At 41.8% G+C, this 18,908-nt stretch overlaps 1 protein-coding gene across 1 annotated transcript; it reads left to right on the top strand.

The window, feature by feature from the left end:
• Window positions 1–637: 637 nt before the first annotated feature.
• Window positions 638–17,935, top strand: ccn6 (cellular communication network factor 6). The gene is made up of 5 exons (XM_067383410.1): window positions 638–702; window positions 6,379–6,640; window positions 6,967–7,206; window positions 10,485–10,678; window positions 17,536–17,935. The coding sequence occupies exons 1-5, from the start codon at window positions 655–657 to the stop codon at window positions 17,815–17,817; spliced, it is 1,026 nt and encodes a 341-aa protein (XP_067239511.1). The 5' UTR covers window positions 638–654; the 3' UTR covers window positions 17,818–17,935.
• The last annotated feature ends 973 nt before the right edge of the window (window positions 17,936–18,908 follow it).

The raw sequence follows: 18,908 nt of genomic DNA, 5'->3' as shown, positions 1-18,908 counted from the left end.
GTTTTGCTCCGCCGGGGACAGCTTCTTTGAGAAGAAGGCACATGGAATCTCTACTCACTTTTGTGTCATAAGCCACAGTTCCATCGCACTGGCGCTGTCTCAAGTCTATCTGACAAAGTTTCTTATGACATTCCTTGCTTCAAGTCTGACAATGATCAGTGCCAAGTGAAGTTGAAAACATCTCTTGTGTTTGATCTAGTGGTGCCATAGTCAAACGGTGTTGTTATAATGTAAGTTTCTTGTGTCACACTGGTCACAAAACAGACTATGAGCCATCATAAGCAAAGGAGGCAGATTTCAAATTGCATGCTAATGGAATTGCATGATCTTGATAATGATGTTGTTTTAAGCATATCTAATAACAGATACTGATAATTTTTTTTGTTTGTTTTTTTTGCAAAAATAGATGCTACAAGGTGCAAGAAGAGAAAGGAACAGCAGAAGGCAAGAGAGAGAGAGCAAAGGGAGGGTGGAATATTTCAGATAGAGTTCTGTGTGAGTTCTGTAGGGGAAAGTTGTGTTTGGTTAACAGACAGAGAGGAGCTTTGTGTACCTCTCTCAGACAGGTCAGCTCTCTCTCTCTCTCTCTCTCTCTCTCTCTCACAGCCTTTTTTCTTTCATTCTGGGTGTACAGAGCTCCTTTACAAGCCGTATATGATGCTATCACTACTGTGCTGTGCTCTGCTGCTTTGTCTGAATCAGGTAAGAGCAACCAATTCCATTTTCTCTTCACAATCAAAATTTGACTAACCAGTAGCATCACTGTCTGGCGGTGACCCTAAATGGCTGGCCTAGATGGTCTTAAATATACACTCAGACACTGCTAATGTAACTTATAACTTGTCTTTGAGATTGTGTAATGATTGGGCTGTACATGGATGCCATGCCTTTGTATTAACATTTGCACCTAAAGACCCGATAAAATCAAAACACTTTTTAGTTCATGTGTGTGCTGGTGTTTGTGTCTTTAATGACTATGCTGGTGTAGTCCTAAAGGTTTTAAAAGATTAAGAAGTCGTCAAAGTGCTTATGACAGGTCAGGTTCTGAGTGATGGAATGTAAGTTAGCTTCTAATTAAGACCAATCTCTTTCCATGAGATTCTGTGTGGCTTGAGAAATGGCATTTACTACAGCATTTGCTCAAATTGGAACTTCCCAAGAGATGGTTTATGAGATATTTATGAGTCTGCTTTGGCAGCACGTAAGTTCCTATTGTCATTCTGCCCTCACAGAATGAGCTCATCCTGTAAACTTGACAGAAAGACTTCAGATTTTTGTTTTGACCTCTGGTGACCCTAGAAGCACTTTTGTGGAAGAGATAGGCCCGCAGTGAACCCTACAGTACAGAAACATGATTGCCTTTCTCTACTGATATTTAGCCCATATGATAACACACATTTCCCACTAACTACACTAAAACTTAAAGAACTAAACTTAGAAATGTTTTAAAGGAATTTTAAGGGCTCTTGTGGATTTCAGTTTTCATATCTTTGTTCAAATCTCTTGACACCTTTTACTTTGAAAATGATCTGTTATGCCGTCCTCTTTGTAACTGCTTAGAGATTTTTGCATTCTTTTGCTATGGCAGTTGACAGTTTACTTCAGGTCGTCGTTGTCGTTCAAGCAGCTGTTGCTTAAAGTCCCTATTATTGGGAGATATGAGGGTCTGTGGCTCCATTGGAAAAAGTGGTTAACTTGCAAACCTTGCATTTGATAAAGTGCAAAACTTGTTTTGAGTTGTGCGACAGTTATTGTTTGTAGATGCCATAGAAATAAATGAAAAGTGCTGTAAACAGAATCATACCTGTTCCGCAATTTTTGTTGAGTTCTCTTATAAAACAGCATTTCATTTTATTTATTTATTTTTTGCTGTAAACGCAAAAAAAAAAAAAAAAATAATCAATCCAAAATTAATGTTTAACAGCAAACATGTTGAAGATTAGACAATGGGCAGTCAATTTATTAAATGATTAACTATTTCCTCAAAAGCAGTTTATTCGATGTAGTGAAGCCTCAGCTCCATTGACATCTATTAAAAAACGGCCTCTTATCTCCTGCCCAGTGTACCACAGCATTGGCAGTGGTTACTCTTTTTCGGCTAAGATAGACCTTTTGTAGTCCTGCCCCTTTTCAGTTATGCGCTCCTTGTGTTCTTTCTACCGGTTTGTATTTCCACAGCATGATGGTAAGATTTTTGCAGATTTATGAATGACCCACTCATTATAAAGTTTTCCCACGCCTACTAGGCAATTTCAGAGAGGCTAGCAATAGCAAGCTAGCTTTTAATTATTTGTAGCTGCTGTTTGAATAGTAGCCTGGTAAATTTGTTGGTGATCAAATATTCGATATCTCTACTCTCCATAATTACTGTAGTTGCTAGATTATCAGCGGGAGCAGTTCAAAGTAATAATACGTAATTTACAACTCTGCGATGATTGTTCGAGGGAGGCTAGCCTCCTCTGCAATGTATTTATTCTCTATGCTCTAACCACTGAAAATGAAATACTCAAAGGTGATTGGCTATTTTTTTTCTTTTTCAAATGGAGGCAAAAGTCTCTTTAGCAAGGCTCTTGGATGTAATCTACCAAAATTAATGTAAAGAAAGATTTTAAACTGATATGCTTATGTGGTATTTAAAGCAAGAAAATGAAAGAAAGGGGTGCATATATAGGATATTTACTTGCTGCCAGCAGAGTGTCAACACTGTAAATACAGCTGGTTTGGTTGATGTTTTCCTTCCATAGGCAGCTATAACAGTAGTGCAGTCAGTAGATCTGTGTGAAGGGGCCACTTGTTGGATTTTTGCTCTGCCAGGCTTTGCATGTGGATTTGCTGCTAAACTCACTGAAAGAGCCAGAGAATTACAGAACTACATTGCAAAATTATATTCATTATACAGATGAATATATATATTGAAATGTTAGAAGCACTTTGATGCATTTAAAAAAAAAAAGTAACCCTATCACAACAAAATCACAAGCCTCTTCTTTATCACCTAATTTAAACAACTATCAATACCAAATCAAATTAGTTACTGTATATCATACTTAGAAATATCAGCAAATGAGGATTTAAGCATTCCAGAGCTATTCAGAGCAGTTGTCATGTCTGTAGCAGTTATATTATTTTAATATTTTGTCAGTATTGGTGGGGCTCAAAAAGCTCGAGACGGCCCTACCAAGTGACAATACTACACCGGGCCATTGTTGAAATGTAGATTGAAAAGCTCAGGTAGGCGTCAAACAGAAAACCCCTCAGTAACCTTGCTGTCCTGGTTGTTGGTGTTGTAGACCCCAGTTGTAGAAGGATGTTCTGGTCAGCTGATGGGTTTGCAGGGATTACAAGAAGCTCTGTTTTTGCAAGTTTGAGATTTATATGACACTTCTTCATCCAAGCCAAGATGTCTGAAAGGCAGGCAGAGAAACGTAATCAGGTTGAAATGACAGACAGAGCTGAATATAATTTGTATAGCAGTGGTAGAAGCCATTTGCTTTTATGATCGTGTCTAGTGAGGTTGTGTATTTCTCCATGTACACTGTAACACAGTTCGTAAATGTGGGAAGAAGGAGGCGGGAACCGGCGAACATTCAACAAAAGTTTAATCTCAAAATAAACAAACAAAACGAAAGTAATGCCGGCAGACGTCCGCGAGGATTAAACATAATAAACCATAACATAAAGTCCAGGCCTGGTCCTCTCTCATCCTTCATTGTAGTTGCTCCTCCTTTTATGCCTCCGGAGCTCCTCCGTGAGAGACTCGAGGCCGGCACGCCTCGCAGGTGACGCTCATTATCACTCGCGTCACCGGCCTCGCGCCGTTCCCTCACGGCTCTCGCCCTCCCTGCTCGTCACATACCCCCAACGCCCCTCGCAGGCCGGGGGGTACTCCCGCGACTGCGCTTACTCCCCCCCGGGGCCTGTCTCGGCGGCCGCAGCACCTGGGGGTAAGGACAGACGAGACGAGAGAAAGGAGACGGAAGCAAGGGGAGCGACAGGACGAGAGAGGGGAGAGAGGAAAAAGAAAGAGAGAAAAAAAACAATTCTTGGTCCGGTTCCCCGACACACTGCCGCTCGGTCCTCAGCCTGCCAAGAGGCTCTTCCTCGCGGTGCCACATGCGATGGCACTGGATGCTTGGTGGACGGCCCGATCCTCGACCGCCTCCTGGCAGCCGGCGATGGCTCCTCCGGCTGAGGGCAGCCGGCAGCGAGTCCCCCGTCCCCTGCTCCTCCCCTTCATGGCGGACGGCGGCGACTCCTCTGCTCCCTCCTGGACGGCAGCCACCCCACCTCGTCCCAGGAGCACGGCATCCGGGTCTCCGTCCCACCTTTCACTTGGCTCCAGCACCACCGCCTCGGGCAGCCTCTCGCGGTCTTCACTCCCGCGCTGCCCGAACTCCGCAGCACCGCGATCCCCCTCAGCAGCGAGGGCTCTCCGACAGCATGTCCCTCCTTCCTCCTGGGTTTCGGCACCAATGTAACACAGTTCGTAAATGTGGGAAGAAGGAGGCGGGAACCGGCGAACATTCAACAAAAGTTTAATCTCAAAATAAACAAACAAAATGAAAGTAATGCCGGCAGACCCTCGCGGACGCCTGCCGGCCACACAAACATAATAAACCATAACATAAAGTCCAGGCCTGGTCCTCTCTCGTCCTTCATTGTAGTCGCTCCTCCTTTTATGCCTCCAGAGCTCCACCGTGAGAGACTCGAGGTGACGCTCATTATCACTCGCGTCACCGGCCTCGCGCCGTTCCCTCACGGCTCTCGCCCGCCCTGCTCGTCACATACACATTTACAAATTATTCTTTTAACTAATTAGGAGTATGTTCCTTTCAAATGAAAACAGTACAATGGATACTTTACAATCTAATGATGCCACGTGAGTGGACAGAAGCATGGGAAACAGTAGCACGGCTGATGTCAGTGATCACGACAATGTGTAGTATGCCCAGCCAGATTGTATTCATATTACTTATATAAAACATACTTTATCAGTAGAACTTTTTCATCAAATGAAGTACCTACCCTGAAAGTAGTAGGACTAGTAGCATGACTGCTATTATGCTATCATATGACACTGCTGCTGATCAGTTTAGGTAATAAATCCACATTGTGCGGTTTTGTCTTACTTTTTAGAGTGATGATATCTTCCACATTAACAACAACAACAACATATTCTTGAGATCTGTGGGTAAAGAGCTTCTGCAAGATTCAGCATGTGGCATTCAACACAAAGAAAGCACTCTAACCAGCTTTGAGAGAAGCTCAGATGCTTTCAAAATAACTTTTCGAGTAACAAGCTACTGTTTCCAATGATTAATGGTGTAGCACAAAGTTTGCTTTTTTTTTTTCTCTCTTTTTTTTTTACGTTGTTTTTAATGTCACATTACTGCAGGGCGATTGGTTAACAACTGTAGCTCTGTCTCATATTCAGTGCTGGCAAGTCAGATGTATTCTGTCTTCCTTCTCTCATACATTTGGAAAGTTTGATTCATTTCAGTAATTCAGTTCTTACTGAACATCCCTTTTGTTTTTCATTCTAGTTTCATCCTTAATAAACCACTCTCTGTAGGTCCATGGTCTGTCTTCGACTGAGTTACCGGTATATAAATTATTGGCCTTTTGCGCCAAGATCCACCCATTTGGAAATTTCTGGCCTTGCCACTGAAACACCATATCTAATTCACTCCACTTGCTTTTATACTTGTATCCTATCTAGTCATGGTCACTGTGGCCTTGTATCAACACATTTATGTACATACAGTATATGCATTTGATAAACACTTTTATCCAAAGCAGCTTAAACTGAATTCAAGGTACAGTACAGGCCTACATTCCCTGGGAATCAGCAATGACCATTGTTAGCACCATGCTCTGTATGAGCTAAAGGAATGCTCCACAACAAACTGGCACAAGAGAGACCACACAAGTAAATTAAACAGGCCTATAAATAAGGCAGAACAGGCGAGAAAAATAATCTGGACTAGACAAATTGCAGGACCAAGAAACTATACTTTAAACAACTAGGTGCATGGCAAGGAAACCAAAACAAAAGAGATATAATATAACCAGGAAACAAGGACAGTACTGTCAGGATTCCTTCACAAATAACTACAAATTAGCCTACAGAGGTGACAGAACCATTTATGATTTATGATATAAAACTAAAGGGATTTCATCACATCTTTTATGAAATCAAAGATGCAAAAATTTGAGCGCATGCATGTTAAATGATGCAGCTGACAATGGCACAATTGGACACAGGTTGCAGATCAACAGAACAGTAATGTAAAATTAGTTTCTCTTCATAACAAACCAAAATGGAAAACCTTTTGTTTCTATTTCCAGGGTTTTATTTTCTATTTGTATGTATTGCAGGTCGCTGATAGCAGGCAGAAGCAGCGAGAGGGGACGGGCATGGCAGAGAGGAGGCAGTTCTGTAGCTGGCCGTGTAAATGTGGTGTCCGGCCGCCATGCGCCCCCGGTGTCAGCTCCATCTTGGATGGCTGTGGCTGCTGCAAAACCTGTGCACGGCAGATTGGTGAATCATGCAATGAAAGGGATGTCTGTGACCCTCACAAAAGCATGTACTGTGACTTTTCCAAAGACCAGCCGCGTTATGAGGTTGGCATCTGTGCTTGTGAGTGAACGTTTTTTGGGAAAATCCTGTAAGGTTGTTACAACATCACAGCATCTTTAAAATAAGATACATTTACTTGAGAAGCTAAACCATTTTCAGAGAATAAAGTTGTGTAATACAGAGCCCCGCACATGATATGTGGGAAATATATATATTGTGGCTACCGATTAAGAAATAATTCCCTTGACTTAGTTGCCACATTCCGTTGATTCGTAAATTGTGGTGACTTTGTCTTAATTTATTCCCTAAACTAAAACAAGGAATTAAGTTTAATAGAACTAAGTTTACTTTTTGTACTCCATAGTAAATCCTGTATGTGTTTGCAGACATGATGGGGGTTGGTTGTGACCTGAATGGGGCTCACTATGATAACGGACAGGCCTTCCAGCCCAACCCTCTCTACAAATGCACTTGCATCTCTGGAGCCATCGGCTGTACCCCTGCCTTCATCCAAAAGCCAGCAGGAATGTTGAGTCCTGCTGTGCTCCAGGGCAACTTGCCAGCAGGCCTCAAGAGCAACAAAAGCCCTAAACACCAACAGGACACCACCTACAGGACCATGTCAGGTAAATGTGACCCTGTGTGTGGAGATATTAAAGAAAACAAATATAGCATTCACAACAAGTCATGCATTTTTATATACTTCTGACAGAATATATATAACATTTTATTGGTTAATATTTTTTTTTTCAACACCCACAGTTTGTTACATCAACAGAAAATAAAGTAATTACAAGGGGTGAAGAGGGTTGTTACATTTTGATGAAAGGTTATGACAGCAACAAGATTAAGTAAATAATGTAGGTTACATTTTGATTTCATGTTGATTTAAAAGGAATGTTCCAGGTTTGATACAATTAATATCGGATAGCATTTGTGGAAGACTGTTACCACAGAAAAATACTGGTAAATACTGTCTATTTACATGATTTACATAAGTACAAATAGCTTGCCTTGATGGCAGCCCCAGGGAAGCAGAGCCACTGAAAAAGCTAGACTAGAGAGGGGAGCTTGTGTGCCCACCAGACATAGCCCCTTACATGGACTTGAACCTGGCTGAAGACTGTACAGTGAGGAAACCAGATCCACCGTTTATTTTGGAAATTATTGCTCCTTTGAACCAACTTAAGAGTCAGAAACCTTTCAGGGGCTGGCTCCAGATGTTTGAATGAAGGCCCAGTGAGTCAAGTCAAGTCAAGTCACCTTTATTTATATAGCGCTTTTTACAATGTAGATTGTGTCAAAGCAGCTTTACATTGATAACTGGTACATAATTTTGGCTGCACAGCAGCTCTTAAAGAATAGTGTCAATGCAGGCAGATCAAAGCACTGTTGAATATCAAATGTCAAGTCAAATGTCAAGTGTCCCCAACTAAGCAAGCCAAAAGGTGACAGCGGCAAGGAACCCAAACTCCAACAGGTGACATCAGGTGGAAAACAAATGGCAAAAAGTGGAGAAAAAAACCTTGGGAGAAACCAGGCTTAGTCGGGGGGCCAGTTCTCCTCTGGCGAACAGTGCTTTGTTACGACTCAGGTTGCTATCATAAGTCCGATAGGATCGCAACATTCAAAGTATTTATTTCAGTTCCATCCAGTTGAGGATCGTATTCATCACGCCGGTATGTGAGCCCTTCTAAGACCACAGATAGGTCCCAAAGAAAGAAAAAGAAAGAAAAGCCTTAGACATATCATCCTGCACATAAAATGCTAGACAATTGAATGCCATACCAAAGTACCAGCAATTAGTATGTGCTTGGCAGAAATCGCCGCCACACACACCTTAAGCATGGATGGGGCCATGCCTGCAAAAAAAGAAACAAAAACAAAACAAAAACACTCTAGTAAGAACTCTAGCACTGAACTGACCAGACAGTGAACTGGGTTCAAACTGAGTTTCCTACATGTACGCCATGATGCAAATAGTCTACACTTGAGAGTATACAGTATAACCTTCTAGTAGAGGAAGCCTTCACATTTAAAATGATCTCTTTAACTGCAGATGAAAGACCAGGATCCATTAAAGAGCACAAAGTTTTCACATACTTGGTTGAGGATACCATATTGTGCCGGAACCTGTCTGGAAACTCCCAAGGAGGTTCCTCTAGAAAAGATACAATATCCAAGAACCAAACTCGCGCCCCAGTTAAAGAGGCGCTGGAGACAACAGAGAACACTGAGCTGAACATAACCACCTCTGCCCTGCTGAACTGCTGCCAGATTGGACTCACAGTTTGAAGGTGCAAGTCAATGCATCTAGAGGAAATTCTGACAATAATATGGCAGTTACAAAGAAGAGCTCCAAAGATCACTGCCAACATCTCTAGGCAATTTATGTGCCATGAGAGATCCACACCCTTTCAGACAGGCTGGGCAACCAAATTCCATAATGTGCAGGCACCAACCTCAGAGCTTGCTTAATTAGCTTGGTGATTCCTGTGTCCATTTAGTCTTGAACCAGAATGGTGTTCTTCCTCAATTTTCATAATTACAGAAGAGCAATGGAATGTTAAAATTCTCATTTGTTGGTATTTCGAAGTATAGTAGCCTATAACTAATTCAATTTGTTCATGTTACTGCCCTTGAAGAGAATTGAATATCATGGTTTTGCTCTGGAATTTCTTTGGGATTTTTAGATTAACAGTTTTTCATATGACTAAAATAAGTTTGTGGTTAAATCCTGAATTTTAAAGCTCTTGTGTGCTCTAAATGTACTGTAAGTTTTTTTTTTTTTTATTAATTTTTTGGGGCATAATTAGAAATGCGCCGATTCATGCTGCGGCCCCTTTAAATGCTCGTGCTCTCCGCCCCTGCAGCTCGCGCTTGCCTTAAACAGTGCCTAAACAGTTTACACAGCTAATATAACCCTCAAAATGGATCTTTACAAAGTGTTCGTCATGCATACTGCATGCATGCGTCGGATTATGTGAGTATTGTATTTATTTTGATGTTTACATTTGATTCTGAATGAGTTTGAGGTTTTGCTCCGTGGCTTAAGCTAACATTACACACTGTTGGAGAGATTTATAAAGAATGAAGTTGTGTTTGTGCATTATACAGACTGCAAGTGTTTAAAAATGAAAATAGCGACGGCTCTGTCTCCGTGAATACAGTAAGAAAACAATGGTAACTTTAACCACATTTAACAGTACATTAGCAACATACTAACGAAACATTTGGAAAGACAATTTACAAATATCACTAAAAATATCATGTTATCATGGATCATGTCAGATATTATTGCTCCATCTGCCATTTTTCGCTGTTGTCCTTGCTTGCTTACCTAGTCTGATGATTCAGCTGTACACATCCAGATGTTAATACTGGCTGCCTTGTGTAATGCCTCGATCATGGGCTGGCATATGCAAATATTGGGGGCGTACATATTAATGATCCCGACTGTTACGTAACAGTCAGTGTTATGTTGAGATTCGCCTGTTCTTCTGAGGTCTTTTAAACAATTGAGATTTATATAAGAAAGAGGAAACAATGGTGTTTGAGACTCACTGTATGTCATTTCCATGTACTGAACACTTGTTATTTAACTATGCCAATATAAATTCAATTTTTAATTCTAGGGCACCTTTAAAAAGCAATATATAATGTGACAATTTATTTGTATTGACCTTATTTATACCTAGAAAACAGCTTTTCTAAAATCCTCCAAGAAATTCCTGAGAAAACCCATGTTAAATTAGCCTTCTGGGTTGTTCTACAAATTGACCAGAACAATAACTATACAGTACTCATTGATTGTTCCTGTTGGAATGTGAAGCCTGGGGTGAGGTCAGATGTTTAAATGTGTGCTGTGGGATGACATAGCACTTTGTGACTGTAACACTGAAAGCTTACAGGGATCCTCCCTTAGCCTGGAAGAAGAACTGTTTGGTCCAGACCACACCCTGGTCACCTTGTTCGCGCACCTGTGGCATCGGCATCTCTGTACGAGTCAACAATGACAACAGCAAGTGTGAGATGAGAAAAGAGCGCCGACTCTGTCTGCTTCGACCATGTGATAAAAAGGCTCTAAAGGGACTGAAGGTAAGAGATCTATCCTGCTGAAACATCACATGCTGGACAATGTTAAACTAGAAAATAAAATGGATCAACATGGATTATTTAAGACACTTGAGCAATACTTTGAAATGTCTTTGAATTATATACCAAAATATTAAGCCAAGTTGCTTTTTTTTCATTTGGTTTTAAAGGGTTATTTCACCCCCAAATAAAACAAAATTGAAACTCTTAAAAAAAAAAAAAAAAAAAAAAAAAACACCCTCAGGCATTGTTTGCATGTTTGATGAAGTTATTCATTCTAAAATGTAATCATTAGCTGCATTCATGCAATGTCGTAATTGCCATAATTGTAAAAAGTTTTCACGTCTTCGTAGAGCTTGTAATTACAACTTGTAAGCTGGGATTTTTCTGTGAGCTCCTACTTGTACCTCATGACAAAGAAACACCTAAATCCCAGTCCGACAACATGAACTGTTTAGAGAACTTCAAGTCATAATTTTGTCAAGTAAGACATGTTCCTGGATCAACATATTTTGTTTTGACAACATTCCTGTCTGTAAAATTAGTCTTATCCCTATCCCTACCCCTAAACCCACCCTACCCTAACCAAAACCTATCCCTAAAATCAGAGGGAAATAATAGGTGAATAACTGATGTAAAAGCACCTAACCCTGGTTGTAAGCCTAAACTTGACAAACTGTAAACTCTGATTGGTTGATTGGACTGTTGTTCCAGCATCAACAAAGATGCTGATCCAGGAACATTTTGTACTTCGTGAAATCACATTCACCTAGGTTACGTGTTGCCATCCTGAAATAACAGTTATTACAACATGGTGTGAAAGTAGCAATTGTTTAACTTGTGTATACACAGTCCGAATTACATATTGTGTCATTAACATCAAACCTGTCACAATCACCATCTGTTCCTGTCAAGTTCCTGCTCACTCCGGACTCCATTTCCCATAATCCTCCCTTGCCTATCACATGCACTCACTCCACCAATCACCTGTTGCCACATACAGCCTAGCACTCCACACTGATCACCACACCCAGCTGCACATCATTACCAGGACTATAAAGGACTTTCACACACACCACCTCACTGCGAAGTCTTGTTTACCCTGTGTGACATTTCTGAGCGTTTCCCTGTGTTTATTGCCTGCCTGTTTATTGTTACCGATCTTGCCTGTTTCCTGTTTATTGACCCGTTGCTGCCTGTCCTTACCTTTGCTTTGTACACTTACCTGTGAGTGATATCTGCCTGTCCTGATCATTGCCTGTTCCTTGACCACGATTCTGCCTGTTCCTTGCTGTTCCTGTTTGCTCCTGATTGACCCTGCCTGTACGACCACTCTCACTTTAATAAAAGCTGCAAATGGATCATAAAAGCTGCGGACTGTTGTTGTGGAGTACGCAGGATACACGTTCTCTGGGGGAATATATTGGTGAATATCTGGACATTGCTTACTATTCTGATCTGCCTGACTGTGCATTAATAGACTTTTTCTGTGATGGCGTTAACCAGCCACTCCAGAACAAACTACGTCAAGAAGGACCGCGTTCATCACTCAGTAACTTTATGGATTTTGCTTTATTGACTGTTGGCTCTTCGTTTACTGTGGGTGTTGCGGAGGAATGCGACACCGCAGTGAATCATGTAATGGCTGCCCCATCAAAGAACACTCACAAAATGGTGGCCACTACCACATCACATCACATCTTCATTGATCTCCCAGAACCAAGTCACATCTCAGCTGATCTTCCAGAGCAACGTCACTTCTCCGCTGATCTTCCAGAGCCATGTCACATCACTGCTGATCTCCCAGAGCCGCGTCACGTCACCGCTGATCGCCCAGAATCACGTCACATCTCTGGATCTGTCTGGGAGCGGAGAGGGTTGCGTTCCAGTGTGGCTGATCCACCGCTGATTTCAGCGCGAGCGGCTGGAATTCCCAAGCATCAGCCGGCCGCTTCGCACTCCAGCCAGCCGGCCGCTTCGCACCCAAGCCCGCCGGCCGCTTCGCACCCAAGTTCGCCGGGCGCAACGCTCTCAAGTTCGCCGGGCGCAACGCTCTCAAGTTCGCCAGTTGCTATGGACTCAGGCGCCCTGGACGCGCTGGACAAGATGGCTGCTTTTCCAGTGCCCACGGGCAAGATGGCCGCCCCTGCAGTGCTCAAGGATGTGGGGGGCGTTCCAGCCATCGAGTCCGCTCCAGAACCTGCTTCAACCAGTGAGTCTGCTCCTGAACACGCTCCAACCGGTGAACCATCGCCTCATCCTCGGAAGAGGAGGAGGAGGAGGAGGAAGAAGGCTCCTTCTATTCTTTCCCTTCTTACACCCAAGCTCCTCGCTCTGCTGGCGTCACCTGTGCTTCCTGCTCTGCCGGCGCCACCTGTGCTCCTTGCCCTGCCGGCGCCACCCGTGCTCCTTGCCATGCTGGCACCTCCCGTGCTTCTCACCCTGCCGGCGCCACATGAGCTCCTCGCCCTGCAGGCGACGCCCGAGCTCCTCGCCCTGCCGGCGCCGCTCAACCACTTTGCTCTTTCTGCACCACCCAAGCACCTTGCCCTGCCGGCGTCATCCAAGCTCCTTGCCCATCAACCCGCTACGTACTCCGTTGATATCCCCAAGAACTTTTTGGAGGGGGCAGTATACCTAGGGGTGGGGAGCTTGTGGGTGGGGACCTTGCCTGACCACTACTGGCATGGGCCTTTGAACTGTTATGGCCACCTTTTTGAACTGCAATTTATTATGGCCACTATTGGACTCTGACCCGCTGGGGTCATCTATGGACTCTGTCCCGCAGTGGCCGTCTAAACCACCTGACCTGCAGTGGCCGTCCAAACCACCTGACCTGCCGTGGCTGCCCAAGCCACCTGACCTGCCATGGTTGCCTGAACCACCTGACCTGCAGTGGTTGCCTAAGCCACCTGACCTGCCGTGGTTGCCCGAGCCACCTGACCTGCCATGGTTGCCCGAGCCACCTGACCTGCCGTGGTTGCCCGAGCCACCTGACCTGCAGTGGCTGCCCAAGCCACATGACCCGCCATGGCCGCCCGTGGCTCTTGACCCGCCGTGGCCGCCCGTGGCACCAGACCCTCCGTGGCTGCCCGAGTGCATGTGAGTGATATCTGCCTGTCCTGATCATTGCCTGTTCCTTGACCACGATTCTGCCTGTTCCTTGCTGTTCCTGTTCGCTCCTGATTGACCCTGCCTGTACGACCACTCTCACTTTAATAAAAGCTGCAAATGGATCTTACCATGAGTCCGCATTTATTACAAAACCTCACTGTTTCTTGTGTGTCATTTGACTCCATGAAGTCATGACCAATAACAAGCACCAATGAGGTTTGATGTTATTGACATTATTTGATTCAGGATCTGTATACAATAGTTGATCAATGATTTGAATTTATTTTGGTCTGTTAAATGCAAATAAGACATTAGACAATATGAGTAAATGATGGCAAATTTTTATTTTTGGATGAACTGTTACTTTAAATAAAATAATATACAGTATTGATAGAGTTGTAAATGTAGACTTTTTGGACATTTTCTGGAGGTCAAATGTTATTGTGGTGAACTACACTTATTACTATGCTAGGATAAGTGTGAACATCCACTAAAAATTACTTTGACACCATTTGTTTTAAAAATCCTTAAAACTGGCTCAGAAAAGTTATGTTAGTTCTGAGAGGCCTTGCCTGATGAAGCTCAGTTTGATCGAAAATTCACCAAATGTAAACAATAAATCCAAAATGGATAAACAGCTTGAAATCTCTACATGGGAGGGAATGAAACTCCAAAGATTGGTCAACCAAACATCATAACCGTGTTGCCATCAGTTGTTTCTCAGTTCCATGCAACAGAATAATAGACAGCTGCTGCTACAGCTGTATGGACTCTTAAAGCCCCGGGTATACTTCACTTTCCGTGCCTGGGCGCGACTGCGCGCATCTTTCAAATTATACTAAACCACGGATGTGCGCAGATGACCGAGTTCGACACAGTGTTCTGTGTTTGTTTCCCTGGTCACATTTTCTTTGTTTTCAGTTTTCCCGCCCTTGTTTGTTCCCTTAGTTACCCTGATTGAGTTTATTAGTCCCTGCTGTGTCTTGTTAATTAGCCTTGTTTGCCCCTTTGTTTGACATGTATATATTCCCTGTGTTCTCCCTTTGTCGCCAATGTAGTACGTCATTGTTTCACGTCTATGTTGTGCCATGTATGTTGATCTCCTGCGTTTGTTCATAAAAGTCCTTTTGATTGGAGCTCCATCGTCTGCATGTGTTACCCACAACCATGCAGTGTGAAAAAACAACCAACAAAGACAACTTCATCCTGGCTGAGGACCACCTCTGGGGATCCGTACAGTGCTATCCTTCAGCACATCCCCAAGTCCTCAGTTCAGTGATGAGGATGGCCGCCACTCCACAGCCTCGTTGCAAGATGGCTGCCACGCATGAGCCCTCGGTCAAGATGGCCGCCGCCACACCTGAGCTTTCAGTCAAGATGGCCGCCGCAACACCTGAGCCTTCAGTCATATTGGCCGCCGCCACGCCTGAGCCCTCGGTCAAGATGGCTGCCGCCACGGCTCTGCATCTCTTCTTCACCTCAGTCCAGTGATGGTTCTCATCCCTTACTAGAGTCCCGAGGCGACTCTCTCCTTCGTCCCGAGTATGTATGTTGATCTCCTGCGTTTGTTCATTAAAGTCCTTTTGATTGGAGCTCCATCATCTGTGTGTCTAACACAACCATGCAGTGTGACAGTACTACATGCTACATTTTAATTTCTTTTCTATATGTAAATTTTGCATATAATTGTTGTTATTGTTATGGCTTTTATTATTGTTAGTGAAGTAGTAGCAGTACTGATATTTATATTATTACAGAACATTTTGCCCTACATCCCTGCCCCCTTCCTTATAAAATTAGATTCCAAAACATTACATAAAAACACTTATAATTTAGACATTCTATAAACAGGTGGCTATTCTACTACTGCCAGCAGGTGTGAGTGGCACGCCTTTTCAGCATGGGCATTACCGGTTCTGTTTTATTTATTTTTTTGGTTTGCCTTTCCCCCCCCTTGGCTGCCTCTGCTGGCAGGGTCCCTTTCTTATTTTGAGTGTTATCTGGGATGGATGTGGTGTCTCTAGCTGGGGAGCTAGCTGGGGTACACCATGGTTCACGCCACAGATTACAGTATAAATTATAAAACAAACAAAAAAAAAAAAAAAACCAAGAACCAACCAAGGATTTTTGATATCTGTCAGGTCACAACCAGACCAGGTGAGCTTGGTTAGGAGGTGCCTGTCATAGTGTCCCATCACCCTTTGTGGAGAAAGACACAGCGGAGCACAGAAGCTTAACCACTGGAATGGGTTTTGGGTTTTGCCGGCGACGGGGAGGGGCAACTGGTGGTTTTGGAGATGAGGTTTGTGTCTGTGTCGGGGAGGTTTGTTGGTTGTGCTTGCTGGCAGTTGTGGAGTAACTCCCAGAACTAGAGTAGTGCAATCATTTTAATGACTGTTCTAAAGTCCCATAAAACCGATTTAATATTATTATCATTGATAGTATTACTGTTGTTATTGCTGCTGCTACTACTACTGCCACTATTATTACTATTATTATTACAACCATTATTATTACTAAGATTGTTTCAAATTGTCTCTATCTATTTATCACTCTCTCTACATCTTCTTTTTTTTTTTCTTAACACCTTAACCAGTAATGTGTAATCAATAATAACAACCTGGAATAACCTGTTTAAAATTGTTTAAAATTATTACTGTACCTGTACCTGTACACGTTCCTATATACATCTATATGTTTTGCTGTTTTTTCCCCCATTTTTTTCTTTGTTCCTTTATGTGTACTTGTGTGTGTATATGTACGTCAGTGGTCAAAAAAGGAAAAAAAAAAAAAGCACAAATCAGTTTCTTTATTGGAGAACTATTATATACAGTGCATAGAATAATCTAATGTAAAATTAAACTAGCAGGAAAAAATTTACCACCTATAACACACGTATTGTTTACTGCCATATTACAAAGCTGTACGAAAAACTGATGTATTTATACATTTTCCAAATGGTGGCAGCAGGGTTGCAAAAATCGCAAACCTCATATTTATGTTTTGACATCATATGATACTTGGGGAAGAAAGATACACACAAATGATTAAATAAAAATGGTAATTAATCAATATTTACAGAGTTTTTTATTTTATTTTATTTTTTTTAGTAAAGCTGGAACAAAATTACAATTTATACTTATGGCCCCACCACAACAGAATGATCAATTATATTTTAATATCTGTCATAAATATGTTTATAAATGTTTTCTTTTTTCTTTATAAAAAGAAAATGCACATTTGAACGATGTACCTTCTGAGAAATCAGGCAATAAAGTCAATCAATCAATCAATCAATCAATCAATCAAATCAATCAAACAATCAAACAATCCTTGACTATTACAAGTCATCTATGCTATATAACAGCAGAAATTGCGAAAATCAATGTAAATACACAACAGAAAACTGAAACTTTTAATTAGCGAGGCACAAAAAAGGGAATGTACAGGAATCAATGATTGTAAAATTTTCAGTGGAAAAAGCAGACTCTGAACAGGCAAGTTACAATTCCATGAAAATGTCACACTGGCAAGTCATCCTTCTTGTGCCTTCATTGGCAGACAATGCATAAAACGATGCTGAAATCAACTAATATTTATACTTAAAGATATACAAGTATATTAGTAATGTAATAATATTAGTATTGAAGCAGAACTTTTCCAACTTTTGGGGTTCTATTTTTGAACCCCAAATCATAACCAAGAAATTAAAGGACTTTTTTTGTTATCCTCTCTTTCATGAATAGATGCCAAAAAGGAAAACCTGCAGACCAAAATTCCAGGCCAGTAAAGCAGAGAAGCTATCACTGTCTGGCTGTACCAGTATTAAGAAGCATCGACCGACGTACTGCGGCATCTGCATGGACAAGCGCTGCTGTGTTCCTAATAAGTCCAAAATGGTGAACATAGAGTTCCACTGCAAAGGAGGATCTAACGTACGCTGGAAGATGCAGTGGATCACTTCTTGTGTGTGTCAGAGGAAATGTAACGATGCCGGTGACATGTTCTCAGAGCTGCACTTAATTTAAAACAGAAGGAAGTATGAAATGCTTATTAGTTTTACTTTGAGTAAACTACAGCATATGTACAGTTATGGCCAGAAATACAAAGACACAAGTAAATGTCAACACACTCTTGTTGTAAATGTGTTCATGCTCTTTTGTGGTGATAATAAACCTCAGTACCTCAGAGTTACTTTTAACTGTCTGCCATTGAACTGAATGTGTTGGTTTAGATAGCTACACGCTTTCATAATATGCAATGGCATGGTTAAGAAAGACCTAATTCAAACCGTTGTTTTACAGTAGCTGACCTCAAAGAGGAAAGACGAAATGTGTTTTCATTAATGCCCACTTTTAATGTAAGAGCGGGCACGGCCATTTGTAAATTGAATGTCTTGCTTCCGGCGTCATCTGCTTCCAGTTATTTTTAGCTGTACAAAACAACTCTTTATGCTGCTTGCTATTGCAAACTAGTATATCTTACCATATTGTCATAATTATAAAGCACACTACTTTGTAGCACAAATATTTTTAACATTTACTGCACTTTGTTATTCTGCTAGTGATTTACCTATAGCAGCTAATGATGCAGAAGTCTCACATGTTCACAGTAAATAGCTTTTTTCCATGTTATAAATAAGGTGATAGCATCCCTAGGGTCAATGCTATGCAGAAAATGAAGTGTGTACTTGTGTTATGAAATGCCTTCGTACAGGCGAAACTGACCTGCATAGATGTGTCTGCATTCACATATTTGTTTCAGGCCTAAACGTCTAAACAAATTAAAATCAGTGTTTTAAGCCACAGTCACACTAGATTTTGAGCATGCTAAAACTGTTCGGACACAGCAATGGTCATGATATGACGTCACACTCTGCAGCATCTTTTTTATGACCATGAATTCAACATATAACAAATTGTATATTTTAAACATTTTGAGTATATAACTATCTATTTGAAATTACTGTAAAAATATCATATTTATATTTTAGTTCTAAGAAGAAGTCATGCCATGATGTATCGATCTTCTACTGATCACACTTCTTCACGTGATGTGAAAATGCAGCTCAGAGTTCACCAAACTTTGGAACACAGCGAAATGTGAAACTTTTCCTATA

Source organism: Chanodichthys erythropterus, chromosome 4 (assembly GCF_024489055.1).
Source record: "Chanodichthys erythropterus isolate Z2021 chromosome 4, ASM2448905v1, whole genome shotgun sequence".
In the NCBI taxonomy this organism is placed as follows: domain Eukaryota; kingdom Metazoa; phylum Chordata; class Actinopteri; order Cypriniformes; family Xenocyprididae; genus Chanodichthys; species Chanodichthys erythropterus.
This window is presented reverse-complemented; position numbering and strand designations above follow the sequence as displayed.